Below are 15,997 nucleotides of genomic sequence, written 5' to 3'. Positions count from 1 at the left end.
TTTATTTATTTATCGTGCGTGTGAGATTGACCGTTGTTTTTTGTTTTTTATATATATTGAGAGAGAAACCCGTCAGGATAAGTCGAAGGCAAAAGATGGAGGATGGAAAGCAATAATTTCAGTAATTTATATATCCGGTTACGTATCGGAGCTCAAATTAAAACGAAAAACCCGGTATGCATTTCTGTCGGAACTTGATAATCGATTAACTCCTGTGACTTTGGATTTGGGTTTTTCTGGACCAAATTCGAAACCCGACCCATTTGCTTCCCTCCGGGCCCCGTTACCGCTCCTCCCTTCCTCCCAACTCTAGGGCACGGAATGTCGTCCCACGTCCGCCTCGCCCCGGCCCCTCGCCGGCCACACCGCTGCCTCCGCCCCTCTCCAAGGTCTCCAGAACTTGGTAAGTTCCCCACCCTTCCTCCTCCTTTACATCTCTATTCTTTGGAGATCTGGGACAAGAAGAAGGGGAATGGATTTCGGGAAGGCACTTGGAGGAGAGCTGTGAGCTCTCTGTCTCCCTTGTCGTTTCTTAGATGCCTCACTTGGATGTGGGCTGTGGACTTCTGAGGCTAAGAAAGGAGGAGGGATTTGGAGGATGGTGTTCACTTGGCGGGTGAAAGTTTTGATTTTTATTTTTATATATCTTCTTTAAATATTTCGGTAGGTTCTTTCTCTTCCTTCTTTTTTTGTTTTCGAATTCTGGTTCAGCGGCATTTATTTGTGATCCTCTCAACGTAACCAGGCTATATAGTTTGATAAAGCACGGAATCGAATTTTAGGTTCTTGCTTGGATCAAAATCTTTTCTTTCTTCAAGCCATGTTGTAAATAATGATGTCAACCTCCCTTGAACTTGCCCAAGTTTATGGCTTTTTTGTTATAATTCGAAACGAAACCGATAATAATTGGCGGCACATGAAAGAGGAAATGCCATACCGTCCACCAGTGCCCATTGTCTTCCGTTCATTGGAGGAAAGAAGACATGTTGCTGTAGTAAAGTGAAGTCTGGTCGCAGCAGAAACAAAAAACCAAACCCAAACATGATATTTCTGGTGAAGTTTGGTCCTAGCAGAAGAAATGCATCTTCTCTAAAAGAGTCTAGAAATGAAGTACTAGTCCAAGAAGGACCATGAATTAATTGCGATATAATGGCTTCTTTTGTTATTTTGTATTAAGATATCAAAGGCCTCTGTCATTGGTTTTGTTGGTTTCAGTATCTGATTGCAAAATCATTTTTTCCTGCAGAGTTAATGAGTTTATGTTTGTGCTACATGGCACATACTGATTTCTTTTCTAATTTTTAGAAGCTCTTCTTTGTGATAGGGTTTTGGATGTAAAAATTTTATTGTAATACTGTGGTGCTTGTGTGATCTTGTTTTTTAAATCAGCTTTAGTTCTCTGTGATGCTTCTGTCAATAAATTCAATGTTGTAAATCTTTCACTGCCCTTGTATGAACTACAACTACATTTCATATATAAGCTTATACATCGATTTAGTATGAGTGCAATTAATTAAAGATTGTAGAGTTTTTGTTTTGATTTTTTACTCTTCTCTCAGATGGATCAATTTCTTGCTTTTAAAGGAGAAGAGGTGCCTTCTGCTGAGACCAGATTTCACCAGAAATATGTTGTTCAGTTTTGGTTAAGTTCAAACATATAGGTAACTCATTACATTCACTGCTTACCGCCTAAAGTGTCTGTTAACTTGTTTGCTTATGGCTAAGAGAGTCTGGACATTTACAGTTATTGATCTCCAGATTCATGGAGAACACTCGGACAGAAGGCGATGATTTGATGGAAGACTATGTGGAATGCCTCATGTCATTGGATACCAATACTCGCCCAGGTGAGAATGATAGCACAATACTTCCAGCTCCTGCTGAGGAACCGAAAGCATTCCTGTTGGAATAACGGAGCAGCCTCCAACAAAAAAGTTAGCTCCAGTCAGCACAGAGGAGCCTAAAGAACCGACCTTGGGTATGGAGTTTGAATCTGATGAAGCTGCAAAGGCATTCTACAACGATTATGCAAGGCGTTTGGGTTTCCCTTTCCGAGTTGGTAGGTCACGGCGTTCTAAAGGAGTGGAGGAGGTGTTGATTATGAAGAGATTTGTGTGTTCAAAAGAGGGAATATACAGGAAGAAGCCTTCCAGTGAGGGCACGAGGAAGCGTGAACGGATATCGATGAGGGAAGGTTGCAAGGCAATGATGGAGGTCATTAGGGATTCAGACAGATGGGTGGTTTCTAAACTTGAGACAGCCCACAATCATCATCTTGGGACTTGTAGTAGAGTGGGATATCTTCGAGCAAGAGGCTTTATCGACACATCTGAGAAGGCAAGAATAGTGGCATCGGATGCAATGACACTGCTACGACAGAATGCCTTCGGGGAAGGAGGAGATGCTCAAGGTCTCCTAGATTATTTTAAGAGGATGCAAGCCGAAAACCCAGCATTCTTTTATGCCATACAGGTTGACAACAATAGCTGCGTGACCAATGCTTTCTGGGCAGATGCTAAGGCTAGAAGTGCATACAGTTATTTTGGTGATGCTGTTACATTTGACACAACGTACAAGAAGAATAAGTACATGATGCCCTTTGTAACTTTCTCTGGAGTCAACCATCACCTGCAACCTGTTATCTTTGGGTGTGCTTTGCTCATCGATGAGACTGAATTCTCATTCATTTGGTTATTTGAAACGTGGCTTGCAGCTATGGGTGGGCGCCCTCCAGTTTCCTTAGTTACTGATCAGAATAGGGCCATGACAGCAGCAATTGCAAAGGTGTTTCCAAACACCTGTCATCGATTTTGCAAGTGGCTCATCTTGAGTAGAAGCAAACAGAAGTTAGCTCATGTATATGCAGCACATCCTACTTTGAGAGGGGAGCTGGAAAAATGTGTCATTGAATCTGAAACTGTTCAAGCTTTTGAAATGACTTGGGCGTCCATCATTGATAAATATGATCTGAGGAAGAACACATGGCTTCAAGCATTATTTAATATCCGCCATAGATGGATTCCTTTGTATCTAAAGGACACATTCTTTGCAGAACTGTCTCCGACACAAAAGTTAGAGACTATGAATGATTTTTATAAGAAATACTTCAATACCAAGACCTCACTAAAAGTGTTCCTCACACAATTCGAATTAGCCATGGCAAGCCGATACGAGGATGAAGCCCAAGCAGGTGCTGATACACTGTGTACTAAACCTGTCTTGAAGACTGCATCACCAATTGAAAAACAAGCAGCAACTATTTACACAAGAGCGGTGTTTAATAAATTTCAGCAGGAATTTGTTGAGTCTTTAGGTTATAATGTTTATAAAATAAAGGATGGCACGGTTAGCAAATTTAGCGTGGCTAGAGACGAGGATTCTCTTGAGACATTCCTTGTCACTTATAATTCTGCGAAAAAGACAGCAACTTGTACCTGCAAAAACTTCGAGTTTTCAGGCATTTTATGTCAACACATTCTGGGAGTCTTCCTAATGGTCGATTTACGTATGCTCCCGGAAGAGTACTTTTTGAAACGATGGACAAGACATGCCAAAAGCTGTGTTATATTGGATGAACACAGTGTTGAGCTTCAGAGCAGTAGTCAAGAATCTATTACATCACGATATAATGATCTTTGTCGTGATGCCATAAAATTTGCAGAGAAAGGAGCAACATCTATTGAGATATATAAAGCAGCAAAGGATGTGTTACAGAAGGCTTTCACCGATATCATTGCTTTTGAAAAAAATTCTGGTAGAGGCGCACTGCGAGATGTGATCAATATTAATGAGGAAATTGCCATAGATGATGCAATGAACGGCCAAGTCCTACAAGATTCTGAAAGAAAGGTATGAACCTAGAAAACCCAATGAGTTTGCATGCTTTTGTTCTGTGGTCATATATACTTCAGCTAATGTTGGTTTATAATTCCTTTGATCCTTTGAAGATGCATACTATTTATTAGGTGTTCTGATTACTTTCAAAAGGCAGCTTAAGGTAGCATTATGTTCTCTTTTATTGCATATACTACTGTTTTCTTTTTGTACGATATCTTTCAGAGCTTGTATTACAGTTCATGTTTCAAGTGTCAAAGTTTGCTTATATTTCTTTTTCTTTTTTTGGCAACATTTGTTCATGGATGAATCTTGACGGTGGAATTGTCCACCAGAAGAGATCCAAGATTGTAATCTACAGGAGCATGTAATATAACCATGACAAAAATACATGTCATAGCCAGCATTAGAAGTAAATGCTGTGTCTTTAGAAAACTAATCCGGGTTATTCTTCATTTGTTTCTATTATAATGCAATGCTTGCTCCATTTTCTTTGATCCAATACCATGTCAAGTGTTACAAAATACACATTGAACTTTCGTCAGCTAGTGTATTAAAGCTGTTCTCAGAGTAAATGGGATGCAAAATAACAACATGCCAGCAAGATGGTCTTTATCTGGGGAAAGGGAGAGGATGGATTTAGACGGGTCTGATCAGTCTTGTATTGAATGATATGCATTAGAGGCTGATTTATTGTCAACATGTTGGTTATCACTGTTTTACCTCTCTTAAGTCATTGGGAGCTTGTCTACTGTAAGATGAAATGGTTCCAAAAACATCTCAGTTATTCTGGTAGCTTTGTGAAGTACTGTGCCATCCCATTGTCACAGCATCCCCTTCTTCACCATGTTGTACTTTTATGTAGATAAAAATGTAGGTGAACCTGCTTCCTTTTTGACTTGCTTAGCTGCTGTGATAACTTTTGCCCATTTCTACTAACAGTATTGATACACCATTGATAAAACCGGATGTACCTTAGTTGACGCATGTTGTATTGACGCATTTTAAAAAAGAAGGTTACAAGGGCATCTTTGTTTTATTAATATCGGTTATGTGTGTGCTTGCTCCATTAGTTACCATATTTCTTTGTAATTTCTAATGCCCCAGTTGAATGGAACTATTTTGTTTCTTTACTATATACAATGCAGATTATGTAAAATAACATATTTGTCTGATACCTTTGACAGGTGACTAATTTACTTGGCCAGTTACTTGGTTCCTCTTGGTCACCGGTCTGAAGCATTTTGCAGTTCACTTCTTCTCCAGTTCGTAAATCATTTGTAACACTCCAGCATTTGTTATGCACATCTGATGACTTGTCCATTACTGTCTCAGCAGATTGCAAGAGAACAGTACATGAAACTGTTACATGGAATATCTGGTTCCGTTGGCAAACCAAAGATGGGTATTCTGGTGACACTGTAAATAATTTCCAATAACTTGACAGCTTGGTTAGCAAAAACACGAGATTGTATTGAAATTGTGATGATGGCATTGTTAAATTTAGACCTATGTAACTTGTTCTTAGAAGATTTATATGAACACCAATTCATCATGTTTTGCCTCATTTAATGTTACCAATCCAAGGCCTTCACTACTTTAAAATCCCAAAGTGGCTTCCTGATCGTAGTTTTCATAGGCATTCAAGGTTTATGGTTCCTCAAGGTATATCGTATGCATCACAGTTTCTGCAAGTCAGGCATGGCTGGGTGGGCTCTTCCCTTTTTTTTTGTTGGGAGGGGGGTGTGGGAGTCAAGAAGACATGTTCTCTCCATACCTAATTGATACCTTCCAGAAAGTGTACTTTGTTTTCAAGGGTTCGGTTGAATAAACAGCTATAGCATACCGTGTATTATGTTTAGAGGCATGTAGGTCAGGAATTATTTCTTTCGAGCATGTGGCGAGTGTGAGAAGAATTTAGTATTGACTAGGAGGAGATGAGGGTAGACCCGGCAACAACTTCTTGTTTTAAGACTTCTTGCAAGCCTTCACAAGCTATACCAATATTTCCAGGAGTCTGGCATACCTGGTTCCGCATAGATCAATCGGCTTTCAAACTATCAGATGTGTTGAACCTAAAAATTACTTGATGATTATCACATCCTTCCTAAGCTTCTTTTGAACAAGAGGCAAAGTAGTGGAGCCAATCGGATGGCATTCTTTGTGGCCGGTCACACCGGATCAGTGCTATGGGTGACATGGGCATTGCCACCCAGAGATTACAGGATATTCTTATGATTGATGCCAGATTATGTGTATACTCAGGGGCCGTTTCAAGCAGCCGCTTTATAAAATTAGGCATCCAGGTAGGACCTTCCCTATTTGAAGGGGATAGCCTGCAGTTCAACAGCTCATCCTTCAATCACCTTAATAACATATTCTATGATCACTTTATTTTGGTTGGTGGTGGACAAATCCATGTTTGAGATAATAACTGTGTTCCATATTTTTGCCTTTGCGATGCAGGCAGTGCTCAAACGCTTCTATTCTGTGCAGCTTTGGTAACTCCAATCCAGCTAACCATAGATTACCCGTGTGATCACACAGTCTGACGCCAAACTCATCCCACTGAACTCTTTGCCATGGACTTTGGGGATAGCCTGAGGGGGAAGAAATGTATCTTTTTATATTTTATTAATGCAATTAGGGGATCAACTAGGAATGGCTGCATTCCCTTATATGAGATCTACTGGAAGAGGTAGCATCAGCTTTCCATTTGATATAGTTCGGATTCGATGCCTATTAAAACCGCCGTTGCCAGCTCGGCTGATTCATAACCGAGTGATCCATAGCACGTGGAATTAAGGGTGAAGTGAATTTTTGAGCTAATTACTGGGGCGGTTACAGCACCGCGTGATCTCAGTACACCAAATAAGAAAAACGTAACCTTCTAAAGCGGCAGATAAAGAAAGATGAGAGACCCCAAGCATGGGACTGTTTATCTCTTCCTCTCAGCTCGTCATTTTCCATCTCAGATCTTCGGCATTCTCCATCTCAGATCTTCTTTGTTTCACCAAAATTTTAACTAACTAAAGTATTAGAGGATTTCTCGCTAGACACATTCCCGCTGTCTCTAATCATTTCATTTTTGGTAGATTGAATTTCTCATTGCATAACCCAGCTTTAGCCAGCTAACCGATCTCCGTCCATCGCCCAACTCATTTTGGTCAGGAGGCAACACTATCATATTTTTTTTCCGATTTTGTAAGTTGGCAAATATAATTCACGTATTTTCATGTATTTCACTAACTAAAGAAAATGGTATCAACAAAGAAAAAACATAATATCCGGTAAATGCAACTTTAAAAAAATAATAATAATCTGAACTTCAGGTTTCAAGTGTGTGGGCCTGATCTGACAGCCCCAGGTCCGGCTCTTCCACCATTGCCGCATCACCTGCAGGGGAGTTACGAGGAAGACTTTCCACGATTGACTTGCTGGTAACCGAACTTTGTCCCGACAATCGCGGAACATGCCTCGCTCTTTGTATAATATAGAATGATCCAAAAACAATTTAATCCTATTAAAAGGTGAACATTTGAAACAAAAAAGAAAAGAAAAGAAAAGAAAAAGAGGGCCATGAGTGAGGGAGCAAGCTCTAAAATGGAAATCAAAATCTGAGGATAAAAAAAGGAAAAAAAGAAAAAACGGATGTAGGACTTTCCAATTAGCCAATTAGTAAAAAGAAAAAAAACTTGAAGCTCTGTGAACTCCATATCCTGCTCTACATCATGATTTGCTAACCTATAAGCTAATTGGCTGCCTTCTTGAAACAGCCGAGGAAATTCAAATACTTAGAGGACTCTATAAAACTGCCATAAATTTCTAAAAAATGTATGACGGCTTTGATATAGCTTGTAGAAGCCTATTGATTCATTGAACAAGTGTACTTGAATCTCCTTCCATCCATTCCTCTGTGGCTTTACAACTAGGCACAGCAGTGCACCTTCTTAACCATGCTACTTGGAAGTTCAGTTTCTGGCACGAACGCATCAATTAACACTTGGTTCTTCCAATGAATTATACCTAATCTAGCTAACCTGAATTTTTTATGTTTGAATTATTGCAGCATTGTTATTTCTACAAAAAGTGGAACTTTTTGTCAAACAAGCCGGGTCAAAAATAAAACAGGATCATGGGAACAGAAACATGCGCAAATAGAAAGGGCAAAGTTGTCATTTCGAATAACTATTTTCTTCAATCAGATATTGAAGGCCAATTTCTTTCCCCCCTCTTTTTCTTTTTCAAATGGAGGAGTTAAGGTGTGCGTACTGTCTAAATAATTGCTTGTATACCTGTAATATTAAATAAAAGGGTTGCCTCTCTGGGTCCAAGAAACAGCCGACTTAGTTGTTTCCAGAAAATGACTTCTTCGATTCTGTCGAGCCCTCCTAACGCCCTCAGCCTTCGCTAAACCTAGAAAATGGCTGTTTAACCGCCCGCGGAGCCCTCCTGCCCACAGTTGTTTTCCCGTTTCCGTGCTCCCCTATATATTATATATATACAAATAATTGCTTTTATGCTTGTTCCCTAGTCCGTTGTACACTCGAAGCAAATCGTTTGCAATTTGCTACATGATTTTGTATCAAAAGTGAGCAATGCCACAACTGCCTCTTGCCCTCGTACAGGATCATCAAGGCTGACGACAACGGTTTTCTCAGTGATGAATTTGCAACGACTAATAATTAAGAAATAACGGGAATGTAAGGCAAATGGTCACCCGAACGTCCCCTTCCATCTTCAAGTTTGATTCCTAACCATCCAAATTTTATAACCAAAATTTGACCCCCAAAAAGAAAACCGCATCATTGTATACTTGCCAGCCTAGCTATCATTCCATAACACAAGGACCAAGCTAACCCATCATTATTAGATGTCCTATCATGGTATACTTACAGCATTTGCATAAACTTTACCGAATCACCACTTAAAATGCAACAGTTTCAAGTTCAAAAAGGTTTAAGGATCACGTACAATAATTTATGCCCCTCGGAACATCAATAAGAAGAGCGAGAAAATAGAGAAGATCTACTTCCACAGCTTCCTGAGGGACATGTTCTTCTCAGTCTCTTTCTTCATGACCTTGGCTACTGCCATCTCAAAATCCTCCTGGGTTACATGAACTCTTCTCTCCCTGAGTGCAAACATGCCTGCTTCAGTGCACACCGCCTGCAATAAAGAGCATCAATTTATATGATGGACTTCTAACTGATAATAGCAGATCAGGAATCACAATTTGTTCAAGAGGCATACTTTACAAGACAATTTATATGTTCGATTTCCAGGAATATGGTTTTCAATATCATATGCTGATATGATGGCATTGTAGTAGGTGAGTTTTAGCTGGAACATGCAACGGTGCATCACAACAGATGAATTCAATTTCATAACTTGCACTAGCGAAAAATATTCACTTAAAATCTTAACTCATTGCACGTTAGATGTATGTGACTACTAGTAAGTCCATAGCAAAACCAGGCACAACAACAGGAGAGATTACGGAACATTCTTTCCACCTCAGAACAGCACATCTTTTGCTGAGCAAGTTGATAGAAAAAGCAGGAAATGCCAGTAAAAGTGGATCATCAATATTAGGTTAGATGTCCAATTAAACTTCTAAAGTACTGGCGGCAGGATTAGGTTGCCATCAACCAACCATTGGCAATGTTCCATCACCCATAAATATAAACAAAACAAAAACTACACAAAAAATACAGTGTAAGTTCAGTCTTCACACAAATTCTAACCAGATGATACTACATGCCTAAGTTTGAGCAAGTCATGATTGTTTTGACTGGCTTAACAAATATAATTTCACTTGTACAAACAATCAAGACAAGATAGCATTATTAACATAACATAGCAGACGATTACCTTGAGTTCTGCTCCAGATGCCCCATTCATCTTTTCTGCGATCTTTTTAAGATCAATACCTCGCATCAGGTTCATCTTTCTCGAGTGAATTTTCAAGATATCCAAACGAGACTGAGAAATAATTAGAAGGCATAGTATTTAATGTTAGCAATCACCTGAAAGAAACTCTACAAGACAATATAGAGCATCATATCTTGGCCATTGTATCACATACCTCTTCGTTAGGGTTAGGGAACTCAATTTTTCTATCAATCCGGCCAGGCCTGAGGAGGGCTTGATCCAAGATGTCTATCCGGTTTGTGGCCATCAGAACCTGTATAGAACATTGTTTTTGAAAAATTGTATTTAATGTATAATCATATGTAACAAGAACCAATAAACTTAATAAACAAGGCGCAATGTACTTTGATCTTGTTTGATGCTTCAAATCCATCAAGCTGGTTGAGAAGCTCAAGCATGGTACGTTGAACTTCACTATCGCCATTGCCAGTGCCTGACTCCATTCTTGCAGATCCAATGCTGTCGATTTCATCCATGAAAATGATTGATGGAGCATGTTCCCTGCAATGGAAAATAATGCACAAAGTACACAACTATTAGCATTATTAGAGATAAATGAAGATAGTATCATGATCTCTCATAACTTTCCAATATCAAGTGACACAAACATAAATTCTTAGAAGCAGTCAAGTAAGGCAGGTCTGTGTCATCTTCGATAGACAGATTGTAAAAGCAGGTCTTCATGTTTCATTACAATTGACTGCGCTGATTGTCTTGTTTAGGACCATGACATACTAGCCATGAAGAGTTACAATGACATTTACCATATAAAGATGTCAAAATGCTGATATTGACAATAATTCGGCATACCTAGCCATAACAAAGAGTTCTCGAACCATTCTGGAGCCCTCTCCAATGTATTTCTGAACCAACTCAGAACCAGAAACCCGAATGAAGGTACAATCGGTATGATGAGCAACTGCTCTTGCTAGCAGAGTTTTCCCTGTACCTGGAGGCCCATAAAGCAACACTCCCTAGGAAAATCCAACATCAAAATCTTCTCATTGAATATAGATTGAATTGCAAAACCAATAAACATTTACTTCACATGAGATGAACAAGAAGATACTGATATGATGTCATGACATATACCTTTGGTTGAGCTATTCCAAGGCTTTCAAATAATTCAGGATGTTTAATTGGAAGCTCAATGACCTGAAATTAAGCAGAATTTAGTGCACAAGCCTGATGAAGAAACAATACACATTAGCATATGCTTAACAATCAACCACTGTATATAAAAGCTAATTTTGCCACTTCACTGACCTCCTTTATCTCCTTGATTTGCTGGTCAAGACCACCAATCATGTCATAAGTAGAATCAGGAACCTTTTCAACTTTCATAAGATTAACCAAAGGATCTACTTTGCTAGGCAAGATTAAGTGAAGCACATAACTATCATTGCGAAGAGCAACTCTGGTTGACGGTGTGATCTTTGTTATATCAATGTTCTTATCAATATCCACAACATATTTCCCTTCTGGATGAACCTGAAAGTGTTCGAATCTCAGATACTCTTGTTACAACAATTGCTCTACAGCAAGCGAAAGCATTAATTATAAAGACGTTATATCAGCAGAATACTATGCAAATAAATTTGTGTAAACAGAATAATCCACAGCCAATCATTATTCTCCACGAGTTGCTTAGCATAAACAGTTTTATGAAATGAGCTTCCAGAAAGAAACCTGGCAGATTAGTTCATACTTACGTTCAAAAATGACTTCCTGAAATCCAAAGACATGGAGCTAACATAACTTGATGAAAGCAAATAGAAAATAAAATGGATCCAGAAGGTACACCACAAGCATCCTATTTTAATCTGTGTATCACATAGTTGTTCCCTAAAGGGCACGCAGATTGGGAGAAGTGGCAGGCCTGACGTGAGTTCCAAGAGAAGTGGGCAACTTTTACATGTCTGATTCAGTAGAATGAACCTGCAGTTGCTTCGAGAAAGTGAGTGCCTTTACTTTCAAACACTTATTTCTTCTACACAAACTCCCATTGTAGCTGGGATCTTTTTACCAAGGGCACCAAACCCACTTTGAAATCTCACTTGCCTTATTATTGTTGCACCAGCTTCCCAAGGTTTCCACCTTCTCCTAAATCCTAAATCAACTGCCATATATCACCAGCAGCATTTTATCTAAAAATCAAGCTTACCTCAATTATATAATGCACCACTCATTGATTTTGCCATTTTTCTTCGTATTGCACATACAATAATTTACTGATTAAGTTATCACCATGTTATTTAATAACATTTTCCTCAACCTATTTTGATGCAGCTTCATAACCTAATTATCTCCAAAACTCTGCTTTCTTGCTCAGCATCCAAGGCATCTCAGTAGCAGGAAGCTTCCACTTAAGGTGGCACACCCACTTTAGGGGCTGTGAAAACTTGTCAATAAACCCAATTCCAAAGCATTCCCTATTTGAGTTTTCTTAAGAGACAAACTTCTCCATGCCCCCTCCCACACTGAGCAGCTCCACTTCTGGTAACTAAGACCCAAATCCACAACTGTTTGCTTCAGATTCAGAGAATTAAGGTTCACTCTTAGAATCTTGGTTAGTTTTGGAATTAAATTCACACACAATAACTCCACCAATGAACATGAAGAACTAAACAGGAGTTACTCAGTAGCAATAAGAGATGAAGTAAGCAGTTCATAACTCATATCACCAGAAAAGGTAAAATAACTCAAAAGGAAAATTGTATAACATAAATAAGCAAATACATAAGTCATAAGTAAATAAACAAATAAATAAATATAACAGGCCTAATAACCCATAAAGATGTAATGTTTCCAGCCAATTTCTATAATCTCACAATAACAATTGTCATGATAACTCATGATTGCATTCAATATACAGATATCGTGTCAAAAATTTAACTCCCACAAAATGCAGATAATCTAATGAATTTCATCAAATGAAGAAAACATGTGACTCGTGTATAAGATATGAACTGTCAAACAAACAACTTAGTAATTGAGCCAACCTATATCAACCTAGAAGAGTGAATATCAGACATTGCTATCACACTAGTTATTTTAGCATATATTTTATTTTAGGCAGATCATTGTGAAGCAAATCATATTATCTGTTGTTTATTGTTAGGATGCTAAAAAGATCTATGCAAGAAAAAACATGCCTTCTCAGAATACATATCCACCAGGCTGCTTGATTCAAAATACTGGACTGAGTTGGATAACTCTTGTCATTAGTTAGATCATCGTCAATCAGAAAACTCGTGGGAGAGTCTCCTGAATATGCTAGCCTGAAGCTTAAGATTAAAGTATCCAATCATCTTATGCTTCTTGATATAAGAAAATGTCCTAGAACCTTCATCGCTGATTATGAAGATATATTTGAACATTCTAGTTTTTTAGGATCACACACACACACACACACACAAAATTAAGATGGATGGGCAAGAGATCCACAAACTGACTGGTTTTGTTATTTAGAATCCATTATACAAAATAATGAGAAGATAGATAAGATATATGTAATAGAATTAAAGCTAGCTGGATGGGTGGAGAGTTGCATCTGGAATATTATGTGATAACTGAATACCTTTGAGACTTGAGAGAAAGTAATAAGTCCTGCAACACTGCATAGCTCAGAATACTGAGCAACAAAAGAAAGTAGAGGAAAATAAACCAAGCATGGCAAAAAAATGAGAATGTTAAGATGGATGTATAGCAACATTAGGAAAAATAACATGAGACATAATATATTAAAGAAGGCATAGGAGTTGTACAAATTAAGAACATGGAAAGTCAATGAGATGGCAATAACATGTACAACAAAGATTTGAGGAGAAACTTAAAACAATATCAAAAACGGTCCAGACAAGAACACTGGGCAAAAGAGGATCCCAAATAGTTGGAAATGGCTACATAATTGTGACTGTGATGCATGCACGAACATAACATGCACACAGGCTCACACATGCGTGTGCATGTGTTTTTTAAGTATCAAATAGTTAGAGTTTTCTTTTGGTAACGGCTTCTTAGGGGAGCACATAATTGAGTTAACTCAGATTCTTAAGATAGTTAACTGGCTCATGCTAGGTGACAAGTATCTGCAACATTTTTTCATGATTGACTTGTAAAGACTCATTTGGTCCAAAAAGTATATAGATAAGCCTGCAAAGGAGGTTCCAATGATCATACAGAACTTATGGTCATACACCATCGAACAGTGTCCATATGATCTATTAATTCATGGTCCAACACCATAATGGGAGAACAATATACTTTGGAGCAAGCAATGCCCTGCAAGTATAGGCCACATTGTAAGAGATTCCAGAAGCTTTTACCATGAAATATTTTTAATTTAATTTTATCTGATATAATGCAGAAGCAGATTCCTAAAAGTAACATATGAATTATTTTTTTATCTAATTTTAACTGATAGAATGCAGAAACAAATTCCTAATAGTAAGAATATAAGCTAAGACATCTGACATTCCAGCATACATGAAATTGCATTAGCTAAAGAAGCAGATAATCATAAAATGAAACCCAACTCGACGAGGAGAATATATGCAGCCAAACTCCATGACTTACTTTAACTAAGACTTTTGATTTCCCCATAACTTTCACCACTTCACCAACATATGACCCAGGCTCTTGAAGTAGTTGTAGCTCCTCTCGAAGCATTCTTACTGCAATTGCAATAACCATTACAGCGTCAGTGATACAGGTCAAGAGGAAGCAACAGCGTTTTCTCCTTGAGAAGCGATCATAACCAAGTAACTAATCAGCACACATATCGAACACTGTTAGCATTTCATATTTCTCAAAAAAAAAAAAAAAAAAGGAAGAAGAAGAGAGATCCAGAGCAATCTTGGAACCCTACATGGTGAATTGACGCAAAACCACGTTTCAAAAATATTGGGCATATAGATCTTACTAAACCAAAAATGCCCTAGAGAGATCAAAGATGAAATGGATTTTTGCTTCAAAAATTTTGGGAATATAGATAACACTAAACCAAAAATGCCCTTGAGGAATCAAAGATGGAATAGATCATAACATACGACATTCCAGACAACTAGATGCTGCACATATTACTCTGAAGGAGGCAAAGATGGCATGATGATAATACCCAAGCAAATTATCATACCAAGATTCGAAAAGATCCTGCCGGTTGTTTCTTTTTGAAACTTGAAATTTTAATCTCGTATCATTCTGATACCAAATACTGACATAAAGACTGATCAGAAAACCCACCATCCAAATCTTTTCAAAGAATATTAAAAGAACTTCGAAAAGAAGAGTTCCTCATGAACTGCCCCAAGAAATGATGATAACTTTCCTCGCAAGAATACACATTAGGAAAACCATAGGCTTTCAAACATGCCCAGATCAAATAACCAGCAATCGAATAAATTCATAGAAATTTTCTCCCCACCCTCCCCCATTTCCATAAACGATCGAAACAAAAATCCCAAGTAACCACATGGACATGTAAATTGAAATCAGAATTAGGGTTTCGACGATGATAACAGCAAGAAACCTCCATCAGGGAATATTTGGTTTTAGGGTTAGGGTTTTGAGAAGATGGAGGCACTAACCTCGGGAGTTGAGTTCGTTGCGCTGGGCCTCGAGACGGTTGAGGTTGTGAGTCTTCTGGCGGAGCTGGAGCTGAAGATCGTGGATGTGCTGCAGGTAGTACTGCCGCAGCCCTTCTCCTCCGCCCCCCCTTACCTTCGCCGGCGGCGAGAACATCTCGCCCTCCGCCTCCGCCCGCTTCTCCCCCGCCGCTGCCGGCACCTGCTTCTCGACCGCCGCTGCCGCCATCTTCTTTTTTTTTCCTTTTCTTGCTTCTTTTTCTTCTCTACCCCCCGATGAAAGCAAGCCCTGCGCAGTTATAGGCGATCCCAATATATTACGAGTCGGTTGGTTAAGAGAACATGACAGAATTACGATAATACCTCTGTAGGACGTGCTTAGCCAGCCAAACCGGAAATATAAGTTTTTTTTTTATTATAAACAGACGATGACAACATTCTAGCACAAGTATAATCAAAGAAGTAATGCAAAATATCACTGAATATCTCTAGACATTCGCCCTCTTTGCATCAGGATTAACCTCCAACATGATCGGTAACAAAGAAAGTAATCCAATATATGACACCATTCATCTCCTGATAAATATGTCAAACAACTATCAAAAAAAAGTGACTGAGATACTTTCAATTCTAGATAATAATTA

The 15,997-nt window shown here is 38.6% G+C and overlaps 2 protein-coding genes across 2 annotated transcripts; one reads left to right on the top strand and one right to left on the bottom strand.

Annotated features, from left to right (window-relative positions):
- Positions 1-218: 218 nt before the first annotated feature.
- Positions 219-5,389, top strand: LOC105040208 (protein FAR1-RELATED SEQUENCE 5). Its single transcript, XM_010916634.4, is given in 5 exon segments — positions 219-403; positions 1,560-1,661; positions 1,745-1,883; positions 1,886-3,849; positions 5,022-5,389. Coding segments are annotated over 3 exon segments (2,136 nt in total). The 5' UTR covers positions 219-403; positions 1,560-1,661; positions 1,745-1,762; the 3' UTR covers positions 5,073-5,389.
- Positions 5,390-8,673: 3,284 nt separating this feature from the next.
- On the bottom strand, positions 8,674-15,635 carry LOC105040209 (26S proteasome regulatory subunit 8 homolog A). Its single transcript, XM_010916637.4, has 9 exons — positions 15,357-15,635; positions 14,347-14,444; positions 11,035-11,259; positions 10,861-10,923; positions 10,579-10,742; positions 10,113-10,269; positions 9,923-10,021; positions 9,709-9,819; positions 8,674-9,003 (listed from the first exon to the last, which is right to left on the bottom strand). The coding sequence occupies exons 1-9, from the start codon at positions 15,580-15,582 to the stop codon at positions 8,863-8,865; spliced, it is 1,284 nt and encodes a 427-aa protein (XP_010914939.2). The 5' UTR covers positions 15,583-15,635; the 3' UTR covers positions 8,674-8,862.
- Between the last annotated feature and the right edge of the window lie 362 nt (positions 15,636-15,997).

This window comes from Elaeis guineensis, chromosome 3 (genome assembly GCF_000442705.2).
Source record: "Elaeis guineensis isolate ETL-2024a chromosome 3, EG11, whole genome shotgun sequence".
Classification (NCBI taxonomy): Eukaryota; Viridiplantae; Streptophyta; class Magnoliopsida; order Arecales; family Arecaceae; genus Elaeis; species Elaeis guineensis.
Note: the sequence above shows the minus strand (reverse complement) of the source record. Positions and strands in the feature narration are given on the sequence as shown.

Excerpts from the sequence above, each read along its gene's own strand:
- LOC105040209 (XM_010916637.4), bottom strand. The coding sequence starts at position 15,582 with ATGGCGGCAGCGGCGGTCGAGAAGCAGGTGCCGGCAGCGGCGGGGGAG. Across the intron at positions 10,743-10,860 it reads TTGGAATAGCTCAACCAAAG|GGAGTGTTGCTTTATGGGCC; the intron begins GTATATGTCATG and ends GGATTTTCCTAG. Across the intron at positions 9,004-9,708 it reads CATCTGGAGCAGAACTCAAG|GCGGTGTGCACTGAAGCAGG; the intron begins GTAATCGTCTGC and ends TCTTTATTGCAG.